The sequence below is a fragment of the Miniopterus natalensis genome, chromosome X, assembly GCF_054644295.1.
Source record: "Miniopterus natalensis isolate mMinNat1 chromosome X, mMinNat1.hap1, whole genome shotgun sequence".
Taxonomy (NCBI): Eukaryota; Metazoa; Chordata; class Mammalia; order Chiroptera; family Miniopteridae; genus Miniopterus; species Miniopterus natalensis.
In genome coordinates this window covers 17,463,072-17,487,960 of record NC_142103.1, presented here as the reverse complement: position 1 = coordinate 17,487,960, position 24,889 = coordinate 17,463,072, and the positions used below count along the sequence as shown (strand labels likewise).

General features: G+C 38.2%; 1 protein-coding gene across 2 annotated transcripts in view; it reads left to right on the top strand.

Annotated features, from left to right (window-relative positions):
* Window positions 1–24,889, top strand: part of DOCK11 (dedicator of cytokinesis 11) — a 172,129-nt gene that overhangs the window by 59,709 nt on the left and 87,531 nt on the right. For both annotated transcript variants that reach the window (XM_016202704.2, XM_087829402.1), the window contains exons 8-18: window positions 2,234–2,411; window positions 2,801–2,880; window positions 4,532–4,615; window positions 8,010–8,150; window positions 9,312–9,524; window positions 15,319–15,441; window positions 16,914–16,996; window positions 20,534–20,656; window positions 20,937–21,013; window positions 23,845–24,029; window positions 24,121–24,186. In XM_016202704.2, coding sequence (XP_016058190.2) covers window positions 2,234–2,411; window positions 2,801–2,880; window positions 4,532–4,615; window positions 8,010–8,150; window positions 9,312–9,524; window positions 15,319–15,441; window positions 16,914–16,996; window positions 20,534–20,656; window positions 20,937–21,013; window positions 23,845–24,029; window positions 24,121–24,186 — 1,353 coding nt within the window. The remainder of the gene's footprint in view (window positions 1–2,233; window positions 2,412–2,800; window positions 2,881–4,531; window positions 4,616–8,009; window positions 8,151–9,311; window positions 9,525–15,318; window positions 15,442–16,913; window positions 16,997–20,533; window positions 20,657–20,936; window positions 21,014–23,844; window positions 24,030–24,120; window positions 24,187–24,889) is intronic.

Genomic DNA, 24,889 nt, shown 5'->3' with positions numbered 1-24,889 from the left:
GCCCAGTCTTTTGAAGTCTAGCTCTGAAGGGCTTCTTGAATCTCTTACCATTTTTCCATTCTCATTTCCCTTCCTCTGGTTCTCCTCTTTCTCCTCTCTTGCCTAGAGCCTTGCCTTCCTGCCTTCGGATTTGTTGTCCTGCTCCAATCTATCTTCCTAAGACAGACATAGGGTCCTTCAGTTGTCTACCCCAAACCTTTTGGCTCTTGGTTTTTTAAAAAAAAAAAAATATCTTTATTGATTTCAGAGAGAGGAAAGGAGAGGGAGAGAGAGAGATAGAAACATCAATGATGAGAGAGTCATTGATCGGCTGCAGCCCGCAACCCGGGCATGTGCCCTGACTGGGAATCGAACCCTGATCGCCTGGATCCCAGGTCGACGCTCAACCGCTGAGCCACGCCCGGCCGAGCTTAGCTCTTGATTTATTGTCTTGCAGAGTGAGATCTAAATGTCTTACCATGGCATTGCAGGCCCATAGTGATTGGGCCTTACCCTGCTTTATAAGCACATCCCCCCATACAGTCTGTGCTCTAATCATACTAGGCTAAGCCCTCTACAGAGTTTCACATGTATGTGCCTTTCTTACATTTGTTTCTCTGCTTGACATATACATTCCCCTTCTGTTCCTGTTTGAACCTTATCTTTCAAGACTCGGCTCAAATAGCACTTCTGCCATGAGCAATTTTCTTTTTCCTTCCTCATCCTCATACCCAACAAGTGGAATTAAGCTCCACCTTCCCTGTGTGACCACTTTGCTTTTTCCTCTATTATTCTCTAATTTGTGAATCATACTCTAACTTGTGGGTAATTCTCCACCTTCATATTTGGACTATAGGGGCCATGTCTTATTCATGTCTGTGTCCTCTATAATAATTATCAGTGTTTTACACACAGTAGTGGCTTACAGATGTTTGCTGATTTGAATTATTGAGAGGTCATGGACAAAGATGGGTGGGAAACAGGGCAGAGAGATGATCTAAATAAAAAGTCAATTGACCAAGAGATAGGAGCCATTACTACAGAACCAGGGTGGCATGGTCAATTAGAAGGAGCACTGGGCTGATTAGGAGGCATGAGATGTGAGTTCAATGCCCTCAACATACCTGAATCTTAATTTTCAAAACTGTAAAGTGGGATTAATGATGTCTATTACCTGATCAAATGAGATTGTCATAAGAATGAAATGAAAAACAACTTGTAAAAATATGAAAATCTATGTAACTAGAAGGTGTCATATACATATAAATAACAGCTTTTTTATCTTACTGGAAGAAAGAGAACACACAAACCACAGAAACTCTCAATTAGCTGTAGTCTGGATTGACCTTTCTTTATAGTGTTCCTAGGCTCTGCTTTCCTCATCTATTTATGATCACCCCTCCCAAATATTTTCAAATATATAAATCTTTATGACTTACTACAGCAGTCTGATGTCATCCTTTACTATGCTTTGAAGATGAGAAGGAGCAAATTTCTTGGTTCCTTCTTGAATAATGACTGTGCAGTAGAAATGATTGATTCATGAACATTTCTTAAAGCTAATGCTGAGGTATTTGGGAGAGGGAGTGTGTCATTTCTTTGGTCATGACAGAGAAGGTGGTAATATAAAAGAATGTGTCATCATGTTTGAAGAAAGGAGGCGGCTTTTATTTGCCATTTTATCAGCATTGGCCATTTCCATTTTTTATTTTATTTTTTTACTGGGAGCCACAATTTAATGTGAATCAACTACAGTTTTGTGCATCTTATGCATGGTCAAGTGAATTAGATATTGATACTGCATTTTATGTTATGATATAAAGCAAGTACCAGATTTATTTCAGGTCCACTTAAGCCTGTTTTTAAGGGCCAATTTTGAAAATCTACAAATATGCAAGGAAAACTTTAAGCAGGGTGAAAATTATAAAACATTGGTTACTTTTATGTTGCAGTGTTATTCTCTAAATGTGATGGATGTCAAAAGGCCTTAAACGATAATACTCAACAAATAGCATTTTATACTGACTTTGTGCACATACCACTGTGCTCAGTACTGAGAGAACGAAAAAGATGACATTTGACATGGTCATTCATTGTCTTGGAATTCCTATTTCTAGTTGAAAGAAGCAATTCTTTCGTAAAAGTATTGGTGCACTTATGTGCTGTGTTGAGGTAGAAGTAAATAAACTAGTGAAATCTAATATTAAAAGAGCAACTAGACTAACTGAACACATGCTTTCTTTTTTTCCTCTAGTGCCCCAAAATGCGCCGCCATGCTTTTGAACTCAAAATGTTAGATAAGTACAGCCATTATCTGGCTGCTGAAAATGAGCAAGAGATGGAGGAATGGCTGATAACTTTGAAAAAGATTATCCAGATCAATACTGACAGTTTAGTGCAAGAGAAAAAGGAGACAGTAGAAGCAGCACAAGGTCAGAATTTTTTAACGATTCATTATTGAGGTAAAGCCCTTGTCTTTAATCCATAGAAATGTCTGTTGTGTAGGGTGAACATTTAACTCTTAATCTTGAAGGTTGACCTGCTTCTTCATTAAAAGTGACTATGGAGGTTGATAGATTTTTTTAAGAGTTGATACTGTGTAGGCTCTGACACATGAAATATAACCAGACTAAAATGGATAGAGAATTCATGGCAGATTTTCAAAAGTCCATTAAAGTTTTCCCTATGCTTTCATAATCAAAATTCTTTGCAATAAATCTAGTAGGTGAGGATGGGGTGGGAGAGATAGTTAAGATATTCCTTTTAGGTTATTAGTAATGGTCTGCATGATTTGGAACATCTGCTTTCAATGAATTTACAGATGATGAAACTAGCAGCCAAGGCAAAGCCGAGAGCATCATGGCCAGTTTGGAAAGGAGCATGCATCCAGAACTGATGAAGGTACCTCTTTCTTATGGCAACTTGCCTTCAACTGAGATAATGCAGGATTAGCTATTAAAGTTTTAATGCTGGATTCCATTTGGCAATGTCATTTCTAAGTTAAAAGCAACAGCAAATTAGTGCAACAGGTAGAGATTTTAAAAGAAAAGTTACACTCCTGAAGTTGGACCTGTAAAGTGCCAACTAACAGTTTGGAAAATCTTTTTTCTTCTTCTAGGTGCCAGGAAGTACTTGTAGATTGTTGTGACTTTATTAGTTTTATTTGCTACTTCTTATTCAGTTCAATTACAACCATCCCTCAGTATCCTCACGGGATTGGTTACAGGACCCTGGGGAATACCAAAATTCGAGAATGCTCAAGTCCCTTATATAACATGGCATAGTATTTTCATATAATGTACCTACATTCTCTTGTGTACTTTAAATCATCTCTGGATTATTTATAATACCTAATACAATGTAAGTATTAGGCAAGTAATTGTTATACTGTATTGTTGAGAGAATAATGACCAGGAATAAAGTCTGTACATGTTCAGTACAGGTGCAACCATCATAGGACTAAGTACATAGTACACCATAGCAGCAATGTAACATTTAAAAAACAATATTTTTGATCTGTGGTTGGTTGAATCTGTGAGTGTGGAACCCATAGATATGGAAGGCTGACTGTACTCTGTGTCATTCATAAAATAAATATTCTCCTTTCAAGGGGCTGTTGATGCAGATTGAACATAATATTCAATCTAATGATTTATATATGTTAATTTCATATGCAAATCATATATTTTCTATATGTAAATACATATGTATATAAATAATTTCAAAGATTTTGGTGAACATATATAATTTGTGTTAATTACTCTCTGCGTGGAGCTTGAAATGAGCTAATTTTGAAAGCATGGAGGTGATTATCACACCTATCTTAGTAGGGTTAGATATTATACTCTGTGGACTCTATACTACAATAGATTAGAAAGTTTAATGACTCATTTATTTATTTAAATACTTGTCAAACCTGTTTATTTTTACTTTATTCCTTTTCCTAGACTACTAATTTACACAATTTTAGAAGTATCTTTTTATATTTTAAAATTATCCTTCTCTTAAGTTTCAAAGCTATTTTCCAAAATTTAGGAACATCCTCATGACCCCCTGATCTAGGATTTCTGTGATTTTATAGATTTTAACATACCCCTTCTGACTCTTTGTCATTTCAGACTGTACAGCCCATTATGTTTTTCCTAAGGTGACAGAATCAGAATTGTATATAATATTCTATGGCTAGCACCATGAATATGTAAAAGAGAGTATTTTCTGTCTTGTTTATTTCTCTTTTGCATCCAGTCTCTTGGATTCCTTTTGGTACTACTACGGGTTGAACAATATTCTTGATGTTATGAGAGGAACATAGAGTGTCTAAGAACCTGATCTATAGCTTATTGTGGGTGATAGTGACAGTGACTCTCTGCCAAGCAAGCATTCTTTATCTGTCTTAAGTACATGGAAATAGAGAATGGGATATTTTTGAAGCTGTGTCAGGTTGCTAGTTTCACAGAAACTATATATTTAAATGGTATTTAATACTGTTTTGAAGGAAATAATGTTTGGTGCATGTATGCATATATATAAATATATATTTTGAAATTTTTAGTATGGAAGAGAAACTGAACAGCTAAACAAACTCAGTAGAGGAGATGGAAGACAGAACCTCTTTTCTTTTGACTCGGAAGTTCAGGTATTAATAATGTATTTATTTAAATAATCCTACAATTATTGCTTATTGGGAAAAAACGCCACCTGTAAAATGTTGAAATCACTGATTTTTGCACTCCTGGGAAATACTGATTGCTTTATATTTGTCATATGAGGACTGTCACATACCCAGATAGTTTGGGACTAAATATATATGATTTTCTTTCTCAATTCTGTATGTTCTTTTCACTTCATCTCATGCCTCAAAATGGATAAGTTAAAGAATCCTTCAAGATGGTGTTGGTGCTCCTTTAACCTATTAGATACAATTGTGGTCTAGTAACAGTGAGTTTCAGCAGTATAAAGAACACCAGGTCACGTGAAACAGGCGACTGATTTTCCAGTTTTGATGTAGGCCTGTAGAACCGGTAATTTTCATGTCTGGCTTACTATCACTTTAAATGGGAAGTGCTACAGGAAATGCAGGTTTATGTGCATGTGGATTTTTACCTTTTCATGAGTTAGGTACTTTTTAAACGAAGAGATACACAGTTAATATTTAATTTCATAATATTTTCTAATTAAATTGCTGATTGGTTGAAATGGAAAAATTCTACAGTATTTAAGTATTACATGTATTTTTCCCAATGAAAAACATTTCATGAGAAAATGCAATTATTTGTGGTATGACTGATTTTTTTCTTTTCACTTTTTCTACATGTGATTTCTAGTTAAAATCTTTGTGTGTTTTTTTAAATAGAAAAATATGCATTATATTAGCATTACAGTTTTTTCTTAGTGAAAATATAATTTTGGGAAGACTGATTTGGTGCCTTCTTTTTGCATCTTACAGTTTCCTAATTACAATATTTTTTTGTTTGAAATGGAAAAAGTATATAGTCTGTAAATAATGCAGAAATTTTTTCCAAGTAATTTTATTTTTTCATGTGGTATTTTTATTATATGGGAAAAATTTGTTTTAAATGTTTCATCTTCCCTTTCCCCCCTATATCATTATTACACTGTGCATATAAGTTATATGACTTAACAGTATAGCAGGCCTTGGGAATGTTAGTTCTGAGATATTCATTCAGCTATTTCCTTGTTCCAAGCATGTCTGAGGCTTTGATCCCCCTCCCCCCTCCCTCCTCCTGATTGGGCTTTAATTGGACATGTCAGCCCCTTTCATTCTATACAAAGAAGCCAATTGACTGTGGTTGAAACTAAATTCAGCATCTTTAAAAAAAAAAAAGTGATGTAGTGTTTTTGTGGTCATGGAACTAAACTGATTTTATGTTTGAATTGCTTATCAGTGAGCTACAAGTGAGAGAACAATTCACAGTAGTGATGAAACTTTGAAGACAGAAAATTGAATTTAATGTTGATTATGGAAGGCAGCCTCGTTAGAGAGAAGCCCATGTCGTATGTGTTGAGTACCTTTACTAGGCGAAGTGCCATCCTGTGACATCAGCCTTCTCTTCTCGCCACAGTTCAGTGTTTACAGATATGCTTTCTACCATGGACTTTAGAGAATAAAGAAACACTGACTGACTGAAGGGAATGGCTCCCACCTTGAACTACTGGGGGGCCATATGTCCCAATATTTGCACTCACAGACCTCAGAAGGGAAAGGATTTGGGGGCTGGGGTGGTTTAGTTCAGCTTCTCTTCACATTCCACTGTCTAAGATAGAAAGGAGAGCAGATAAATGGACGGAAATTAGAATTGATCTCCATGGCAATGACTTGCCTCCTCTGGCTCCACAGATAGATAAGTGTTCAGGGGGGAGCTGTCTAGGCCCACACATTTGTATTCCCTTTGTAGATAAATAGACTCAGGAGTGGGGAGGGGAAGGATTGTGCTTTCAGGTATGCATATTATATTTTGGGCTCTTTTAAGGAGGATTTTGTTAGTGATACAGGCTGGGTCAGAATGGCTATAATTATCCAAGATTTTTTAGGTGCAATACCTGTTTTGGCTTGAATTACTTGGGCAATTGAGAAAAATTCTTGTGTTTCTTGGCTTGAGTTTTTCATATTGGCAGTATTTTCTGCTCAGATTCACCCAGTCATTTCCTGCCTGCCATGTCTCTGGTCTTAATGAAAGTAGAGTAAGTTGTCCCACAGTCGATACTTTTCCTCCCACTTGTGAACAGAATGTCAGTCTGTTCAAACGTTCAAAATGAACAGATGAACTTAGATTGCCTGAGCTCTGTGAGCTGAGGAGGAGGATTCTGTGAGTTTGTTTGGGGAGGGACAAATTCCTCCCGTACTAAGAGGAATTCCTTGACTCTCAATATCTTTGTTTTAAACTTTAAGCAAATTCTATAATACCAAAAATTAAAAAATATATATATGTGTGTGTGTGTGTGTGTATATTTCTGTGGCAGCTAAGGTACAATACCACAGCTCTTTTAGAAGCTGAGCTCAGTGTTTATCAGTTTCCTACACAGACACCTCTCTCCCTCTGTTCATCATTTAAATGTAGGTGGTCACCAGGGTTCCAACCTTGTCCTCATTCTCAACCTAGTTGCCACTGACTCCCAAATCGAGATCTCCAACCTAGACCTCTCCTGTTTTTCCAACCACTTACATCACCTCAGACTCAACACATCCCAAACTGAAATCATCTGTACTCATTCTCTCCTCATATTTGCTATTCATCTTGATTTCACAGTTAAGTTCATAACATCACAATCTACCGAATCTTCCAAGTTAGAGACCATTGTGTAATTCTTGATTTCTCCCATGTCCATTCATGTCAGTTTTGCCTCCTGTACAGCTCATAAAAGAAACGGAACTCCTACCATTCTCAAACATATATTTTGTGGGGAAGGCAAACAATAAACACCTAAGTAAACATTTTAAAAGTATTGTTAGAAAACTAAATCAAGGAAAGGGAGTATAGACTCTCAGAGCGTGTATAGTTTTTTATAGAGTTAAGGAAGGTCTCTGCGGAAATGGCAGTTGAATGAAATGAAGAGAGTAAGCCATTTATCTATCTGAGGAAGGAGGGTTCCCAGCAGAACAGCAAGTGCAGAGGCCCTGAGGTGGGAGTGTATTTGGTGTGCTAGAGAAACAGCTGAGGATGCCAGTGTGGCTGGAACAGAGGGTGGGGGGAAAGTCAAAAGTAGTAGGAAATGAGGTCAGAGAGGAGAGGTAGGAAGTCATGTGATATAGGGCTTTGTAGGTCATGGTACACCATTGTGACTTTTCCTTTGCTTGAAATCAGAGCCTTATTATCTCCCTCCAGCATTTCTTTATTGGTGTTTGAACCTTAGTCTAAGAACTCTACAAAGGCTTGTTGAATAATAAAATGAAAAGAGTTCAAATGAGGAATGGACAGAGAACTGTTGGATTCTGTAATTTTTACTCATAGATCTATATTAATATGAATCCTATTTTCCTTTGGAAATGATTCATGTTATCTGTGTTGTAGAGATTGGACTTTTCAGGAATTGAACCTGATATAAAGCCATTTGAGGAGAAATGCAATAAACGTTTCTTGGTAAATTGCCATGATTTAACTTTCAATATTTTGGGTCAAGTTGGAGACAATGCAAAAGGACCACCCACAAATGTATGTATGACTTTTCCTTCTACCTCCCTTAAACCAGTGCATTAAGAAAACATCTTTTTTTTTAATCACTGAGAACTAATTTACTGGATAAAACTTCCATTGCTACATGTTTTGATACCTTTGACATGGAAGAATTTCATAAATGTCTTTCTTGTGCCAAAATAGGAATATGTCTTCATGTTGAAAGATTTGTGAAAGTGTTACCTATTTAAAATAGCAGATAGAATAGGCTCTTGACATTCAAGAGAGACATGTCCCCAGAACCTGGAGAACCCTCAAATTTGTGAATTCTACTAGAGAATGTGACTTCTGTGAAATTGGCTCAGAGCCATGAGTAATGAACACCAAAGCCATGCAGGGGTCCAGATGCTGTGCAATCAGCCTCACTCACTGTTCTCAGAGTGAATAAATTTTGTTCTGCACAGAAAATTCTGATTATTAGTGGATCATTTGAATTGCTCAGAAATACTTGAAACTATAAATGTAAATTGCCAAGAGTCTGCATTTCATGATCATCTTGATTGTTTTTGGTTCTAGTTTTGTCTTTGAAAAATATTCTCTTACAATAGAGCCGAAATACACCAGCAGACTTTCTGTGTGTGAAGGGTTAATCTTTATGCCATCTGGCATGAAATTTCTCTTTGTGACCAGCTTTCAAATGCCATCTGTAGAGAGGAATCATGTCTTCCAAAGCTGCTGATGGGGCAGCAAAGCTTTTGTCAAGTAATGTGATGTTGACTGATATTAGCTCTTATGAAATGTATAATCCAGTTCACTGTAACATAACAAAAGGGAAGATTTATTTCTGTTCTATAACATTGGCATTATTTTGGGGTAATTTCGATAAATCTATAGAAAATTAAATGTTATTTATAGAACAGTTGGTGTGCTTTAAATTTAGCTTCTGATTTTTACTCATCATTTAAAAAATTATAAGTGTGAAATTATTTATACCTGACAAAAGTTAAAATTTGTATGCTTGTCATCTAGAATGTTCTTTCTTCTGTACAAATGAGCTGTAATGCAATTTTAGCTAAACTCAGAAAGAAACTGTAATCACAGATACTTGAGGAATAAAAAAATTATTTTGTAATTTGTGTCCCTTCCCACCCTCCACTTAAAAAAGTCTTAGTTTAAAAATGGAATTGTCTTCATTCCCAGGTTGAACCTTTTTTTATCAATCTTGCCTTATTTGATGTAAAGAACAATTGTAAGATTTCAGCTGACTTCCACGTAGACCTTAATCCCCCATCTGTTCGGGAAATGCTGTGGGGCACTTCAGCCCAACCAGCCAGTGATGGACATGCAAAAAGCTCTTCACCCGAGTCTTTCATTCACGGAATTGCTGAGTCTCAGTTACGCTACATAAAGCAGGTAAACGATGATCTTTTCGTTTTGGCAGCGCCTTCAGAATAAGAAACAGAAACACCCTTGGGTTATTTCATTGTTTCAGGCCAGTGTTTTCAATGGGCATTCATCTCTTGTAAGATCTGTGTATAGGTGTTTTTCTAGTGGCTGAAGTTGGAGAGTAAAAATAGAAACCAACAAATAAATATGCTAGTAATACACTCGAGAAGTAATGTTTTAATTGGGATCATGATGTGAGTCTCAAAGTGTTTTGTGACATAGACTGCAGGTAACAGACACACATACACAAGCATAGAGACAGACAGACACATAGATACAGACACACACGCGCGCACACACACACACGCCCATGTGCATACTTCTGAGCAGGGCAATAGGTGCCTGAAAGGCTTATTTCTTTGAAGAAAAAGTGACCTCACAATAACCTCCCATCCCTAATTCCTATTTCCATTATGAGTAGATAGTTTTAATGGAGCATAAAGGCTCTTTATATAAGGAGTTCCGGTTGAAAAGCAATGGGAGGGAAATGCTTGTGTTGCAGCTGTAATGCTACTCTCTTCCGTCCTGTCTGGTACAAAGAATCCCCTTTAGAAAGAGCCTAACAGTTCCCTGGCATTTTGACCTCTGACCAGAGTGGCAGCTATAAGAGGTTAGGCAGAGCAGAACTGATTGCCTTCTAGACTTTTGCAATTGAAAGGAAACTAGAGTGTGGCAAAGAATTAAAGAAGAACAAAGCAGCTCACATTGTAAGGAGGTTTATTTTCCCCAAAATAAAAATGTTCTTTTTTATGATTATAAAGATAAACACATTATTATGTAGAAAATTCACACAATAAAAAAGTAGAAAGAAGAGAGTAAAAACACCACCCACAGAGTAATTATTAACAATTTGGTGAACATTTTTCTAGATAGCTCTGTTGTGTGTATATATAAACACATACAGTTTGTATAAAAGTATATGTAATGTATATCATATTCATGCTGTTTTATACCTACTGTATTCATTTAACATTGTGGTTATCATTCTATATCAATATTTCTAGATAGTCACATTCTTAAAGGCTAACAGTATTCCATTGATTTAGCTAATTAGAATATTTCTAATTTTTGGAAATCATAAATAACACTGCATTGAACATCCTTGTGTGTACACGTTAGCTAATTTTTTGAATTATCTACTTAGAATAAATTCCCAGCATTGGGGTTTTGAGGGTCAAAGATTATGCTCATTAATACAGACTGCCAAATATGTGCTGTCACTACCCTCTTTGGGCTATAGCTCTTTGGTAGCTTTGTCCATTGTCCCTTATTCCCTTACGGCCCCTTAGCTTGTTACTCAGACTATAGTTGTCTCATATATGCACATTCCATAAAACAGTCTGTGCTTCTAAAAGAGAGATTGAGTGAGTTCAGTGTTATAAATATTTGAGAACTTGCTATTGAATTGTATGTTTACAATTTCCTGTACAATATCAAATAGGTCCTTTTAAGCCAATGATGTATTTTACTGTATTACTTCAATGTACCTAGCTATATGTTCAATGCAAGAAGTTGTGATCTCACTTCCAGGTGTCATCCCACTTGTAGTCTAAGTCAGGAAGAAAATCAACATGTTTTGAATATCTGCTGTGTGCCAGAGTTTTCCACTGGTGTCTCATGGAATCATCACACTCTTGTGAAATCGTATAATCATTGCTGTTTTGCAGATGAGGAAACTGCAGTTCAGGGAGGTTAAGTAAGCTGCCCATCATTACAGAACCAGTAATGGTGCAGGCAGGGTTTGAACCTAGGTCTGTTCGAAAGGCCTCAATCAACAATGTCAGGCAGAATGCAAGTAAGTGCTAAAGTATACAGCATAATTGTAGTAGAAGAGCTTGGAATGTGAGGAGAGGTCAGTGGTCAGGAGTTAACTTAGAAGACTCCATAGAAGATGTGGGGCTTGAGAGAGGGCTCAAAGGAATAGATGAGAGCTGGGCACATGAGAATGATGGGCAGTGGCTTCAAACAGCTTTATCATTTTGAACCCTTTTTCAAATCAACTAAAGATACCAGAAAATGGTCATTGACTTCAAATAGTTGAACATTTTATCTGGAAGAAGTCTTTTTCTCAACTTCTTCCCATTTAGGACAAGGAAGCAATGCTATGTAAGAGACTCAATGCTAGCAGATCTCAGCTCAGCCATTTTCCAGCAACAATGGCAATTCAAACACTTACTACTGATGATGTATTTCTCTAGGTATTTATCTGTATGAAGTAATTTAATTCTTACAACACCCCAGTAAAGTAGCTAGGCACTATTACTATCCCCATTTTACAGATGAGCAAACTGAGCACAGAGCAGTCAGTGGCTTGCCCAAGGTCACGGAGCTAATAAGATGGGGAACACAATGTGAATCTAGGTATAGCAGGCTCCCTAAAAAGCCCAGGTTTTTACCCCTATAATGTACTGCTTTCACATCACCCTAGAGAGAAGGAAGCAGCCCCAGCACTCCCACAAAGGGCTGACTGGCAGCCATTCCCTTCCAGCTCGGCTATTCAAGTGGCAGCATTATCTATAGGAAAAAGCAACTTCCAGGGTTTAGTAGATGTCGGGGGCCTGGGGGCCATTCTAGGCTCTCTCCATCTGCTCCTCAGAGTCTTTCTCTCCAGTGGCTTCCTGAGGAGCAATGGGGTGGCCACAGGAAATGGAGGAAGTTGGCTCCATTTAGTACTTTTGCTTCCCTGACACCACAGTTAGTGTGACCAGTCACTTTACTCTCAGCCCCCTGGCAGTTTCTTCCCAGATGCCCTGAAAGCTCAATGCCCCATGTCCCCCAAGATTGAGTTGGGATTGTGGGGAGCTGCTGACTCTTGGGTGTCTGCCTCCCTGTGGCTCTTTGGCCTCCCTGCTGGGGGATAGCAGTTGTTGGGCTGGTGAAAGGGTGCAGAGAGCACCCCCACCCCTGCCACTGCATGCCTTGCCATGCCCTAGAGGGTTATGTAAGTGCTGGGAACTGGGGGAACCTGACCTATTCTTTTGAGGGAGGGAGAATTGAAGTGGGTAAGAGTTACCTTGTGGGGGGTGTGGGTACAGGCACATCTATGCCTCCTTGGTGAGAAAGGAGGACTGGACCAGAGGCCTTGTCTAAAGGGCAGACTCCCAGCCCACATGGGCTTCCTGGACTCTCTCTGGCTACCCTTCTGTGTGTTGGGAACAGGGCAAGGCTAGAAGCTAATTCGACAAAAGGCAGAACAGCTCCAGAGAGTATACCCCTACATTGGAATCCTTGGTGTTAGTTAAAAAATGAACATCTCTGTGCCTCAGCATCCTTGCCTGTAAACTGGAGGTAACATTAGTACCTGTGTCCCAGGGCTGTTGAGAGGGTCAGACAAGGTGTGCCATCCTGGAAAGTGCTCGGCACTGGACCAGGCTCACCATGTTAGCTCGGTGTCATGTGGTTGTTAGGAGGGGCAGCAGTAATAGTGATCACAGATAAACAAGTGGAAGCAGCTTGCTCTTGTCAGTTGTCAAATTGTTTCAGGTTATCATGCTCCTTGCTGGCATTGTCAGTGTGGGGAAATGCTGAGTACTGGGAATGAGAAACCATAGATACTCAGTGGACGTCAGCTACAGCAGTAATCAGTACAGTGGAACCTCACTTCTCAACTTAATTCGTTCTGGAAGGCTGTTCAAGAAGCTATTTGTTCGAATACTGAGTCATTTTTTTCCATTAGAAATAATGTAAATGGAATTAGTCTGTTCCAGACCCATAAATGATTCTATTTTAATATTTGTTGTATACAGTACATGTCTAATATATTGTTTAATCTATAAATAAATACTTCTTAAATGTATCAAACCACCCCTACTAGCCTTAAACAAATTTTTCATGTATCACTACCTCTGAAATGCTATCACCGGCTAACTGCTTTTCATTTATCCAAATCAACAGTTTTCCTGCCTAATCATTTGCCTGTGATTGTGGTTTTGAGAGCACTTTCACACCCTTAGCAACATTAGCACTCTTGATGGCCTCTTTATGTTTTAAAATTGTGTTAATCTTCAATTTTGCCAGCAACAAAAGCATTCTTGCCTTTGTTGCCTGAGGGACACTTTTTGTCGTGCTGAGGTATCAGCAGGAAAGGGTTGTTAGGTTGACAACTGAGACATTTTTTTTCCTTGAACATCTTGGTCGAGAACCAAATTGTTCGAGATGGGAGACGTTCCAGAACCGAGATAGTACTATTCTCACCCAGCGTCATTGCGTGAGATGTTGGCTGCAGGGCTGTATACAGTCTGGAAGCCCTGGCCCACTTACTTGCTGTATAAACATCTCTAAGCCTCAGTTTCTTAATCTTTAAAATATGGATACCATAGTGGCTGCTTTGAGGGTTTTTTTGAAGACTGAGATAATGCACAAAAATCTAGCATAGTTAGGTGACAATCGGCAAGCATGAAATGACACTCGAGGCAGTCTGCCAGCCACATCTCACAGCTCGAGCAGCATGTTCCTGGCAGTATTGGAAATCCAGTTCTGTGACCTTGAGTTGCTTTGGGCCACTCTAGTCAATCAGGTACCTAATGCATATGACTTCACTGAATCCATACAAGAAGTTGATTGAGTGGCTAGTACTATCATCCCCATTTCATAGATGAGAAACTGAGACATAGGATGTGACTTGCCTAAACCCCATAAATGGTAGCGCCAGAATTTGAACCCAGGAAATTGGGCTCCTGAGCAGTTTTAACCACTTCGTTCCATGCTTGCTGCTTGGGAATTCAAACCCAGATCAGCCATTAACCCGGGATCCTTACAAGCTTTTGGACTATGGGAGGAATTACTTAGCTTAATGTCTTGCACTCACTTTTCTCTTCTGCTCTGTCTACCTCAGAGGGTTTTATCTGGAACAAATGAGATAATGTGTCTGAAATGCTTTGAAAACTGGAAAGCACTATCTTAACACAGTTGATAATATACCAAGTAGAGAAACAAAACTTGGTAGAGTCCCAATGATGGATTTTTCCACTTCAATTCCTTTGTGTGATGCTCCTTTAAACAACAGACATAATCAACTAACAGGCTGTTTGGAAGACATTATATTTGGAAAAAGCTGAGCTGGGCAGGGGGATGACAAGGTTGTTCCACATGCATTCAGAGAAAACGTCTGTATCTTCAGTTACATCTACATTAGTACCCTTAAATAAAGCCCACAGGAACAAAATGAGATTTGGATCCTTTGTCTCCTGCCTTTACATTGAAAGCCCCAGAGCTCTTTACCTGTCACAAATAAATCCTTTCTACAGGATGTTTTAGTTTTTATGTTATGCAGTTTGAAAGCTGTTGAGCAGACCAGTACCACATTTTCTTCCTTAGCTGCAATCAGTATTAATTGTCAGTGAATGGATCTGGAGTTACATGCAGTCACATTTAATTAAAAATGTTTACCCAGTTCCATTTGAGAAAAGCACAGTATTTTAGCACATGCCAATTAAGCCAAACAAGACGCGTTGTATTAATTAAGTCCAACAATGTACCTTGCGAACAGCTAAACACAAGAAACTAAGCAGCAAGGGCAACCACCTGCACTTTAGAGACTAATTGATGTGAAGTAGGTGACAAAATAGAAAATCCACTTTGGAAGGAACATCGGGAGTTTGGGGAACTCTGAAAGGAAATGTTAACCTATTTCCATAGCCCTGGACATGATTCTCTGTTGACTACCAACATTCTATGCTAAAAACACTACTAGGAATCGTTAATCAACAACAATATGTGTGAGGTTACATAAACAAGTCTAATGGAAATCATTTTTTTCCAGGGAATTTTCTCAGTGACGAATCCACATCCTGAAATTTTTCTAGTTGCACGGATTGAAAAGGTGCTCCAGGGCAACATTGCGCACTGTGCAGAACCCTACATCAAAAACTCAGACCCAGCAAAGGTATTTATAAAGATCGTCTGTGAACATTTCAGCTTAATGTAGAACTTGCCTTTTACGGATATTCTAAATGGAATTGTCAGTGACCCCTCAAAAAAAAAACCCAAAACCTACTTTCTCGACATGTGAAAATATTGTACATTAGACTAGGTGACTGTGCATGCTAAAGCTTGAATGTGACTCCCCACCCTTTTCATTTATGCTTCGTTTACATGACAATCTGATTTCTGCTGGCTTATCAAAATAAGAGCTAAAGGTTTTTCAGTAACATCTGTTCACTGAGACTGTACTGTGTCCTTGGCAATAGCCACCTTTCTTCCCCCCCCCCCCCCCAGCCAAGCTCTATGGACGACCCTAGAATGTCAGAGGTGGGAGGGTAAAGATCCAGTTCTGTAGTTCCCAGACGCCAGACTGTAGTAGTCGAATTTACTCCTGTGTGAAGATGAAATGAGAAAAGAAAGACAAGATAGTGAGCAATTCCTGAAGCTAATTGTGCTCAATTCAAAGGGCTGGGCTTTATTCTGAGATTTTTGCCCTTGCCATTTTGTAAACATTACACGTATTTCTCCTTCATGAAATGTTGGTATATTAAATGGTAGGGATTTTTACTGTTTCTTGTATTTAAATGGCAACATTAAAAGTCAGCGAACCATATAATCATCCAAATTTCTGGACTCTGAAGTCTAAATTTAAGGAAATTATTGATTGAATTCTCTGCTCTCATTTTATAAATGAGAAAACTGAGGCCCAGAGAGGGACCGTGTTCACGCACAGTTCATTAGAGCTCTCCAGCTACTGAGTATTTATGAAGAGTCCATCTGTTCTATGTGGCATTTACTTGTGTATTTGAGTAGTGTTTATGAAGTGGAAGATGCTGAGGAGACGTGACTAATTTATGAAGAAAAAAGGGTCTCAATATAGATAAAAGCTCCTGGCATCTGTATCCCTAAGGACAGCATGCAGCCAGCATTTCACAGCCCGTTGAGATTCTATAGACAGTTAATATCCTTTGTCATCTCCCAGTGCCTGTGCGTACAGCAGCTCCTATCCCCGCTAAATGAATTGTATTGACTCTTGGTCACTTGGCTTTTAGTTTGAGAGTTCAGAGATCAACTATATCCACTTCTCCCAAGAATGATGAGTGTTAGTCTGCTCATGTGTAAAAGGAAATACACATTTAAACTGCTTAAAATTTTCCCAATTGGAGTCTTTGGTCCAGAACATACCCTACATCCATTTTGTCTGTCTCCAGATATCTCAAAGGCTCTGTTAATGGGAAAACATAAAACCTTTAAGAAAGACTGCTTTGGTCTTGGAAAGTGGGTACCTGATGTGTGTTGTGTTTTATTTGTAGCTATTTCAATATATTTTTTCTAGATTTTGGTGTTTTATACTATATAAGTTGGGGAAATTATTTTAGGGGGAAATCCCTGATAGTTTGAACAAATGTGAGCTTATCTTATTTCTGACCTTAGACAGCCCAGAAGGTGCACAGGACAGCCAAGCAAGTGTGCAGCCGCCTTGGACAATACAGAATGCCCTTTGCCTGGGCTGCCAGGTGTGTACATATGTAATCTTGACCCTCCTCATCATGCTCATATGTGAACTTGAGGAATGTTGTCTTTGCCAGCAGCATTCAGCAGTTTGTTTCTGACAAGCCAGTTATAGTTTGCCAGTTATGTTGTGGGGCACCTGGGATGTGTCCTAGTCCCTTCAGGCTGCTATAACATTTTACTGGCTTAAACAAATGTTTATGCCAAATGTTTGTGGCTTAAACAATAAACATTTATTTCTCACAATTCTGGAGTCTCAAGATCAGGATGCCAGCATGGTCAGCTTCTGGTGAGGACTCTCTTCCAGGTTGGAGACAGCTGAGTTTTTTTGTCCTCATGCTGTGCAACGAGGGCAGGCAAGCTCTCTGGCTTCTTCTTATAAGGGCACTAATCCCATTCATGAGGGCTTCACCTTCATGACCTAATCACCTCCAAGGGTACCATCTCCTAATGTAATCATCTTGGGGATTGATTTCAACATATGAACTTTGGCTGGGGAGGGAGGGGGGCAGGGGCAGGATCCAAACATTCAGTCCATAACAGGATATGAGAATTCTTTCTCTTACAATTTGCTGTGCATCAAAGAACCCTTCCATTTCTTCTTATGTTTTGCTTTCAGGGAATTTTTTTTTGGCTTGGGGTACTGATCCCACTGACACCACTCAGTTTTATTGCATTTTAAAGCAGAGCTTATTTGCTAAAGTGATGGAAATTTTTTTCCAGAAAACCAGAAATTATAGTAAATGATGTACATCCAGTATGCCCACTATTTCAGAGTTGGCTGGGTTTATGCTTTGAAAAGCTAGCATAGAATAATTCTGGAAAACATACAAAAACGAGAAGGCAAAAAATGCAGTTGTTAAGTGCAAGTGTGTAATTAATAGATTTTTTTGCTTTCTGATGACTAATTCGGCAAACCCTTCAGAGGTAGTATATTTATCCGGAAACGTTATCTATACCACATATCTTATGGTAGATTTACATGATCGCCCCCTCCCCCAAATATTGCAAATCTGTATACAATGATTACTTAAAATGTGTTTCTTGCTTATCCCACCTTTGAAGTACAAGGTTCACTGGCTTGTTTGTGGAACAGCCTGTACACAGCTCTCTAGAACTTCTGGGGAAAGGGCACCATGTTCTGAATAATTCAATTAATTATGTTCCGTGGGTGCTGGAGAGTAGCATAAGGGTAGGAGACTCTAAGTTAATTAACTCTTCCGTCACTATTTATAATCATGTCATTTTTGTGAAGGTCTCAAAATGCATTGTATGTTGATAGATGAAAAAGCACACTGTCCTTGTTTTACAGAATGGGGAAAAAAAGATAGCCAAGGATAGGTGAATCGCAAAGAGTAGGGAAGGGTGGTATAGTTAGGCATTATATAAGGTTAAATATAAGCATCCTTAGTGATGCCCCGGCCTGAAAAGTCAATTGCTGCTGCTGCTGTTATTATCATTTATAGTTATTGAGTGCTAACTCAATAACTGTATAAGGCAGTGGTCTAATTGGTTAATGTACATTTTCTTAAGAGATGGATACTATTATCCCCATCTTGAAGGAAATTGAGGCACAGAAGTAAAACGAAAAAATTTACACAAAATGTGTGTGAGCAGGGATCAGAACCCATAGCTGACTTCAAAACCTACTCTAGACTACTGTTGCACACTGTGCCCCCTTAAGGCCATAGCAGTAGCTGCTTGATGCTCGTTTTGTTTTGTTTTGTTAAAAATATTACAATGCCCCTTTTTCTCCCCAATGACCCGTTCCACCTCATCCCATCCCCCTCCCCAGTCCCTCTCCCCACCATTGTCCGTGTCCTTGGGTTGTGTATATATGCATATAAATTCTTTGGTTACTCTCTCCCCTCCACCCATCCGCCCTCCTCCATCCCTCTGACATTCGTCAGTCTCATCTATGCTTCCATGTCATTGAATCTATTCTATTCATCAGTTTATTAAGTTCTTTACATTCCACATATAAGCGAGATCATGTGATGTTTGTCTTTCGCTGCCTGGCTTATTTCTCTAAGCATAATATTCTCCAGGTCCCTCCATACTGTCCCAAAGGGTACGAGATCCTTCTTCTTTACAGCTGCATAGTGTTCCATGGTGTAAATGTCCCACAGCTTTTTTATCCACTCATCTACTGATAGGCACTTGGGCTGTTTCCAGACCTTAGCTATTGCAAACTGTGCTGCTATGAATAAAGGGGTGCATATATTCTTTCTGATTAGTGTTTCAGGATTGTTAGGATATATTCCTAGAAGTGGGATCACTGGGTCATAAGGCAGCTCCATTTTTAATTTTTTGAGGAACCTCCATACTGTTTTCCATAGTGGCTGCCCCAGTCTGCATTCCCACCAGCAGTGTACTAGGGTCCCCCTTTCTCCACACCCTCGCCAGCACAAGTCATTTGTTGATTTGTTGATGGAGCCATTCTGACAGGTGTGAAGTGATTGATGCTCTTTTGCTCATAGAGAAATTAATTTTAAAATCTTCAAAGTTAGAAGATTTGATTCCCTAGTTTGGATGAGAAATTATGCTATTTTTCCTTCCTGAATTATTTTGGTTGTCAGCAGTAGCAGGAACTCACTCTGGAGGCTTGGCTGGAGTATTTAAAAGATGTATAATAAACCTGTTTACTGAAAATAAAGGATGTATGCTTAGAAGTAGGAACAGTGGTTAATGTCTGTAACCACATCTTCAGAGGCTTTGCCAGGGGAATTACGTTTCTGGCGATAGCTATTCCAGTGTGTTGGCTACTTGCACATTACTTCACATATTTTTGCAGTAAAATAGCTGCTTTAAAATGGGAGAGGAGAAGGGGGAGGGAAGAATTCAAATTTATACTGGAAACTCTACATGTATTATAAACTCTATATAAATTGATCTAAAGATCTAATTTATGTTTTGTCAACTTTGAGATATACTTTATCTTTGATGAAAATGTACACATTTTATATGTCCAACTTAACGAATTTTCACAAATGTATACAATCATGTGAAGTAGAGAAATTGTCAGTCACTCCTGAAAGTTTCCACAGGTTTCTGTCCAATCAGCCATCCCACCCCCACCCAGGCAACCACCAATCTGATTATCACTATAGATGACTTTGATCTATTCTAGACCTTCGTATAAGTGGAATCATACAGTGTATACCCTTCTATTTGGTTGCTTCTGTTCATTCTGTTTCTGAGATTCATCGTATTATTGTATGTATCAATTTTCATTTTGAGTAGTAGTCCATTGTACGAATATACCACAGTTTGTTTATCCGTTCACTTGTTGAGGAATATCTGGGTTGTTTCCAGTTTGGGGCTATAACAAATAAATATGCTACGCACATTCATGTACCATGTGGAAATATGCTTAGGGGCGGAATTGTAGAATCATGGTGTAGGTGCATGCTTAACTTCCTGAGAAACTGCCAAACTATTTTCCAAAGTAGTTTCACAATTTTATACTTCTACCAGTACTCATTTTATTATTTATCAATCCTGTAAAAAAATTTTTAAACCCCTTTTTGTTGCTATTTTAGACCCATTTTCAAAGATATTCAAGGCTCTCTGGATCTCGACGGGAGATTTTCTCCTTTGTATAAACAAGACAGTAGCAAGCTTTCAAATGAAGATATTCTCAAGTTGCTCTCAGAATACAAGAAGTAAGTATGTGGAGTTACTGCAGTAAATCAGTATAATAGAATTATAATTTCTTAAAATGATGAATGTGAGTCATATACAGGGTAGGCAAAAGTAAGTTTATAGTTGTTTGTGTAGAAAATAATGCAATAATAAATAATATAAGAATAAACCATTTCACATACTCAAAATTATAAACCTACTTTTGCCCCACCCTGTATGGGAGATTAAAATTTTTAAGTTTAACCAGTCCATTTAGTAAACATCATTTTTAAGCATAAAATATTCTTATTTTATCCCTAGGCCAGAGAAGACCAAATTGCAGATTATTCCTGGGCAGCTAAACATCACAGTAGAATGTGTTCCTGTGGATTTATCAAGTAAGAACTCATGTATTGCAAATAAGTCTTATGGCTATGCTTAAATCTTAGGTTTTTACTTTTTTAATATTTTTCTTGAGGTTTACATGGTGTATTCATATCCTGGGGCTGCTGTAAGAAAGTATTACAAACTGGGTGGCTTAAGATGACAGAAATTTATTCTCATGGTTCTGGAGGCTACAAGTCAAAGTCAAGGCGTCACCAGGGCTATGCTCCCACTGAATGCTCTAAGGAAGAATCATTTCTTGCCTCTTCCTAGCTTCTACTGGCTCCGGGAAATTCTTGGCAGCCCTCAGTTTGTAGCTGCATCACTCCTTTCTCTGCTTCTTCCATCACTTGGCCACCTTCCCTTTTCTAAGAGCGCTAGTCATTAGATTTAGTGCCCACCCTAATCCAGGATGACGTCATCTTAACTGATTACATATTACAAAGACTTTATTTCCACATAAGATTACATTCTAAGGTTCTGGTGAACATGAGTTTTTAGGGGCACACAAATTCAACCCAGCACACATGGTGAATAGTTACAGAAAGCTGATTGTATAAGATGCTGCTTCATATATAATACATGATGTTGTGAGTGTGCCCCAGTCACTTTCTGCTGCCTTTTGCCTTGGATAAGTTTCATCAACTAAGGGATCAAAACGGAGAAGTTCTTATCTACAGACAGGAGCCTAAAATCCCAGAAGAAAAATGAACAAAAGACACTTTGCAAGAAATAAAATTAAGTGGCTAGTAAATATTTGAAAAATGTTTAATCTTAGTAATAATGCCACTAATGCAATTTTAAAAAGCTTTTGCTCATCTATCAAATTTACAAAAATGTTTAAAGTGAAGCTGTCTGATGCTGGTAGGTTTTAGCCAGGCACCATCACCTATCATGAGTAGGAGTACAATTTTGCAATAGATATCCATAGATGTCCATAACTAAGGCATTCTAACTCTGAGATTCTATATATCCATTTACTCACTGAATAAGAACTTATTGAGTTAATATTTATTGAATACCTACTAGGTGATTTAAAATTATGGAGATTAAAGTCTAGAAGGAATGACACAGAATAAATCGGAAAACAAATGAGTGACTAATTTCAGGCTGTGATTGGGGTGGGCTGCTTTCAAAAGGATGGTCAAGGAAGGCCCATCATGTGGCCCAACCAGCATGCAGTAGTTGGTGGGACTGTACCGTTCCCACTCTGGGCATTGCACATGTACAGACCTTGAAGTGGGAGAAAGCTTGGTTTATATGAACAGAAAGGAAGCCATTGTGGATCTAGTGTGGTGTGCAATGGGAACAAGGGAGACAGAAGACAAAATACGAGAAGTAGAAAGCATTTTATCATGCAAGGAATTGTATAGACCATGGTAACTCCTTAAAAGATTGGATTTTATTCCAAGTGCAATGAAAAGTCACTAAAGGATTGTAAGAAGGGGAGTAGCAGTTTATATTTTAAAACATCTGAGAATACAATGGATTATTTTTCCTAAAGAAATAATATGAAATGTAGACAGTTTATGCATAAAGATGTTCTTCACAGCATTGTTTATATTGCGAGAAAATTGGAAACAACCAGAGTCCAACATGGTCAGATAGGGTAAGCCAATTATGGTACAATGATACCATGAAACTTTATGCAGCCATGAAAAATGATGTTTATAAAGAATTTGTGAAATAAGACATCAGATAAAATGCCCCCAAAAGGAGGATAAGGTCCTTTATATACAGTAGGATTTTTGTATTATTATTATATAAAACATGCCTAGAAAGAAGACTGGAAGAAAATATGCCAAAATATTAACAGTTGTTACCTCTGGGTAGTGGAATGGTCACTTGATCTGTGTACCTTTACTCCAGATATTTTATTGTAAGTATTGCTATAATAATCAGAGAAAACTACCCCCACTTAAATACTGTGTCCCCGGGTCTGCCTCTCGCTGGACCTTCCTTCTCCATCATTGTGGCCCTGCAGCAAGGACAAGCAGTCTTAGAACCCCTTAGAACCCCTTTACTATAGTGGCTACTTCAATAAAATACACTGCTACACTTCTCAAAGGCTTTGTATTTTCCATGCTCAGGAGTATTGAATTTATTTTTGGTAACACATCGTAAGATCTGTAGTTTCAAAAGGCTTCCATTATTTCTTAGGTGGAAATTTGCACCTGCACCAAGTTAACTTTTTAAAAGTGACTGGCCATGATCTAATAATGGAGGCATAAATTTACTGTTATTTCCCTGATACCAATAAAACTTTGCAGTAAAAGCGAAATTGCAGCCCCAGGAGGAAAAGTGTAATGGATTTCTTTGCAGACTTTAAATTTGTCAAAATTATGATGTGTTATATTTGGCAAATCACTCTACTGTACACTGAGAATGAAATAGCAATCCATGTCTAGTTTGAAGGGTTCCACTGAAACAAGCATCAGGCTACTCTAGCTTGTTTTTGTGGGCTCTTGAAGTGATTATATGACTTTTTGTCAATCACTGAGAATTCTGTTTTTAAAATCACTCTTTGAGCCTTGGAAGGTGTGACTCAGTTGGCTGAGTGTCATCCTATGTACCGAAAGGTTGCCGGTTCTATCCCCGGTTAGAGCACATGCCCACGTTGCGGGTTTGATCCCCTGTTGGGGTATGTACGGGAGGCAACCGATTGATGTTTTTCCCTCTCTCTCCCCTCCCCTCTCTCTAAAATCAATAAAAACGTATTTAAAAAAAATACTCTTTGAGAATACAGTCAATGTATGTTTTTATAAATGTAGGAATATGTTAATGATTTTTAAATTGTATTGTCTTTGCCTGTGTGTTTTTTTGTTGTTGTTTTTTTTGGCTATAGATTGTATTACTTCTTCATATGTGCCCCTGAAGCCTTTCGAAAAGAATTGTCAAAATATTACTGTGGAGGTTGAAGAGTTTGTTCCAGAAATGACAAAATATTGTTATCCTTTTACCATTTACAAGAACCATCTGTATGTATATCCCTTGCAGTTAAAATACGATAGCCAGAAAACATTTGCCAAGGTAAACAGTGAAAAATATACATTTGGGGGTATAAAATGTTATTTATAACCTTCTTATTCTGTGACTCATTTGGAATGATTAATCATTTTAGGCAAGGAACCTTGCAGTCTGTGTGGAATTCCGGGATTCAGATGAAAGTGATGCCAGAGCTCTAAAGGTTTGTTTATGATATTAATAAGCATCTTTGGTAGAGATAGAGATTTTGGTAGAGATAGAGATTTTGATGCTTAGTAGTTCCATACACTAAGTTTAATTTATTTAAATGTCAAAAGAAAATGTACTAAAGTGACAAATGTTATACTGTCTTTTCTACTCTTACATTTGTTAAATATTAAGAAATAACAAAATGAGGTAGGAGCTTTAAAAATGGGTAAGCTTCATGTACCAGATTTCTGCCTTTGCTCCACATTGATTTTTGCATTCTCTGATGCCCAAGTACAAGGTCATTTTCTCCTTTGACCTGACAGTTTATAATGGTACCATCAGGGGAGTATAAACTCCTTTGGTTTTGAAATCTGACCGGGCTTTGAGCTGACAGAAACACAGCATGACTGCTTTCATCTGAGATAGACATCTACTTTGTGACTCGCCAAATGGTACCTCCAAACTTGGATTAGTGATCTATGAAAAGCAGCATCTTAGTACTATCTGATACAGCAATCCTTAAGTACCTATGACCTCACATTGCCTTTGCATTTTTACTCTTTCTGCTTTTTGCCTTTTGCTCTTTACCCCATTAATCAGAGGCCTGAGAGAGAAGGCAGAACATTTAGCCATCATAAAGTGTTTATCTGGCTCTCCATTTCTCTAGCTTGAGCCTAAATCAGACAGATGGATGGCTAGTCTTCCACTCAAACTAC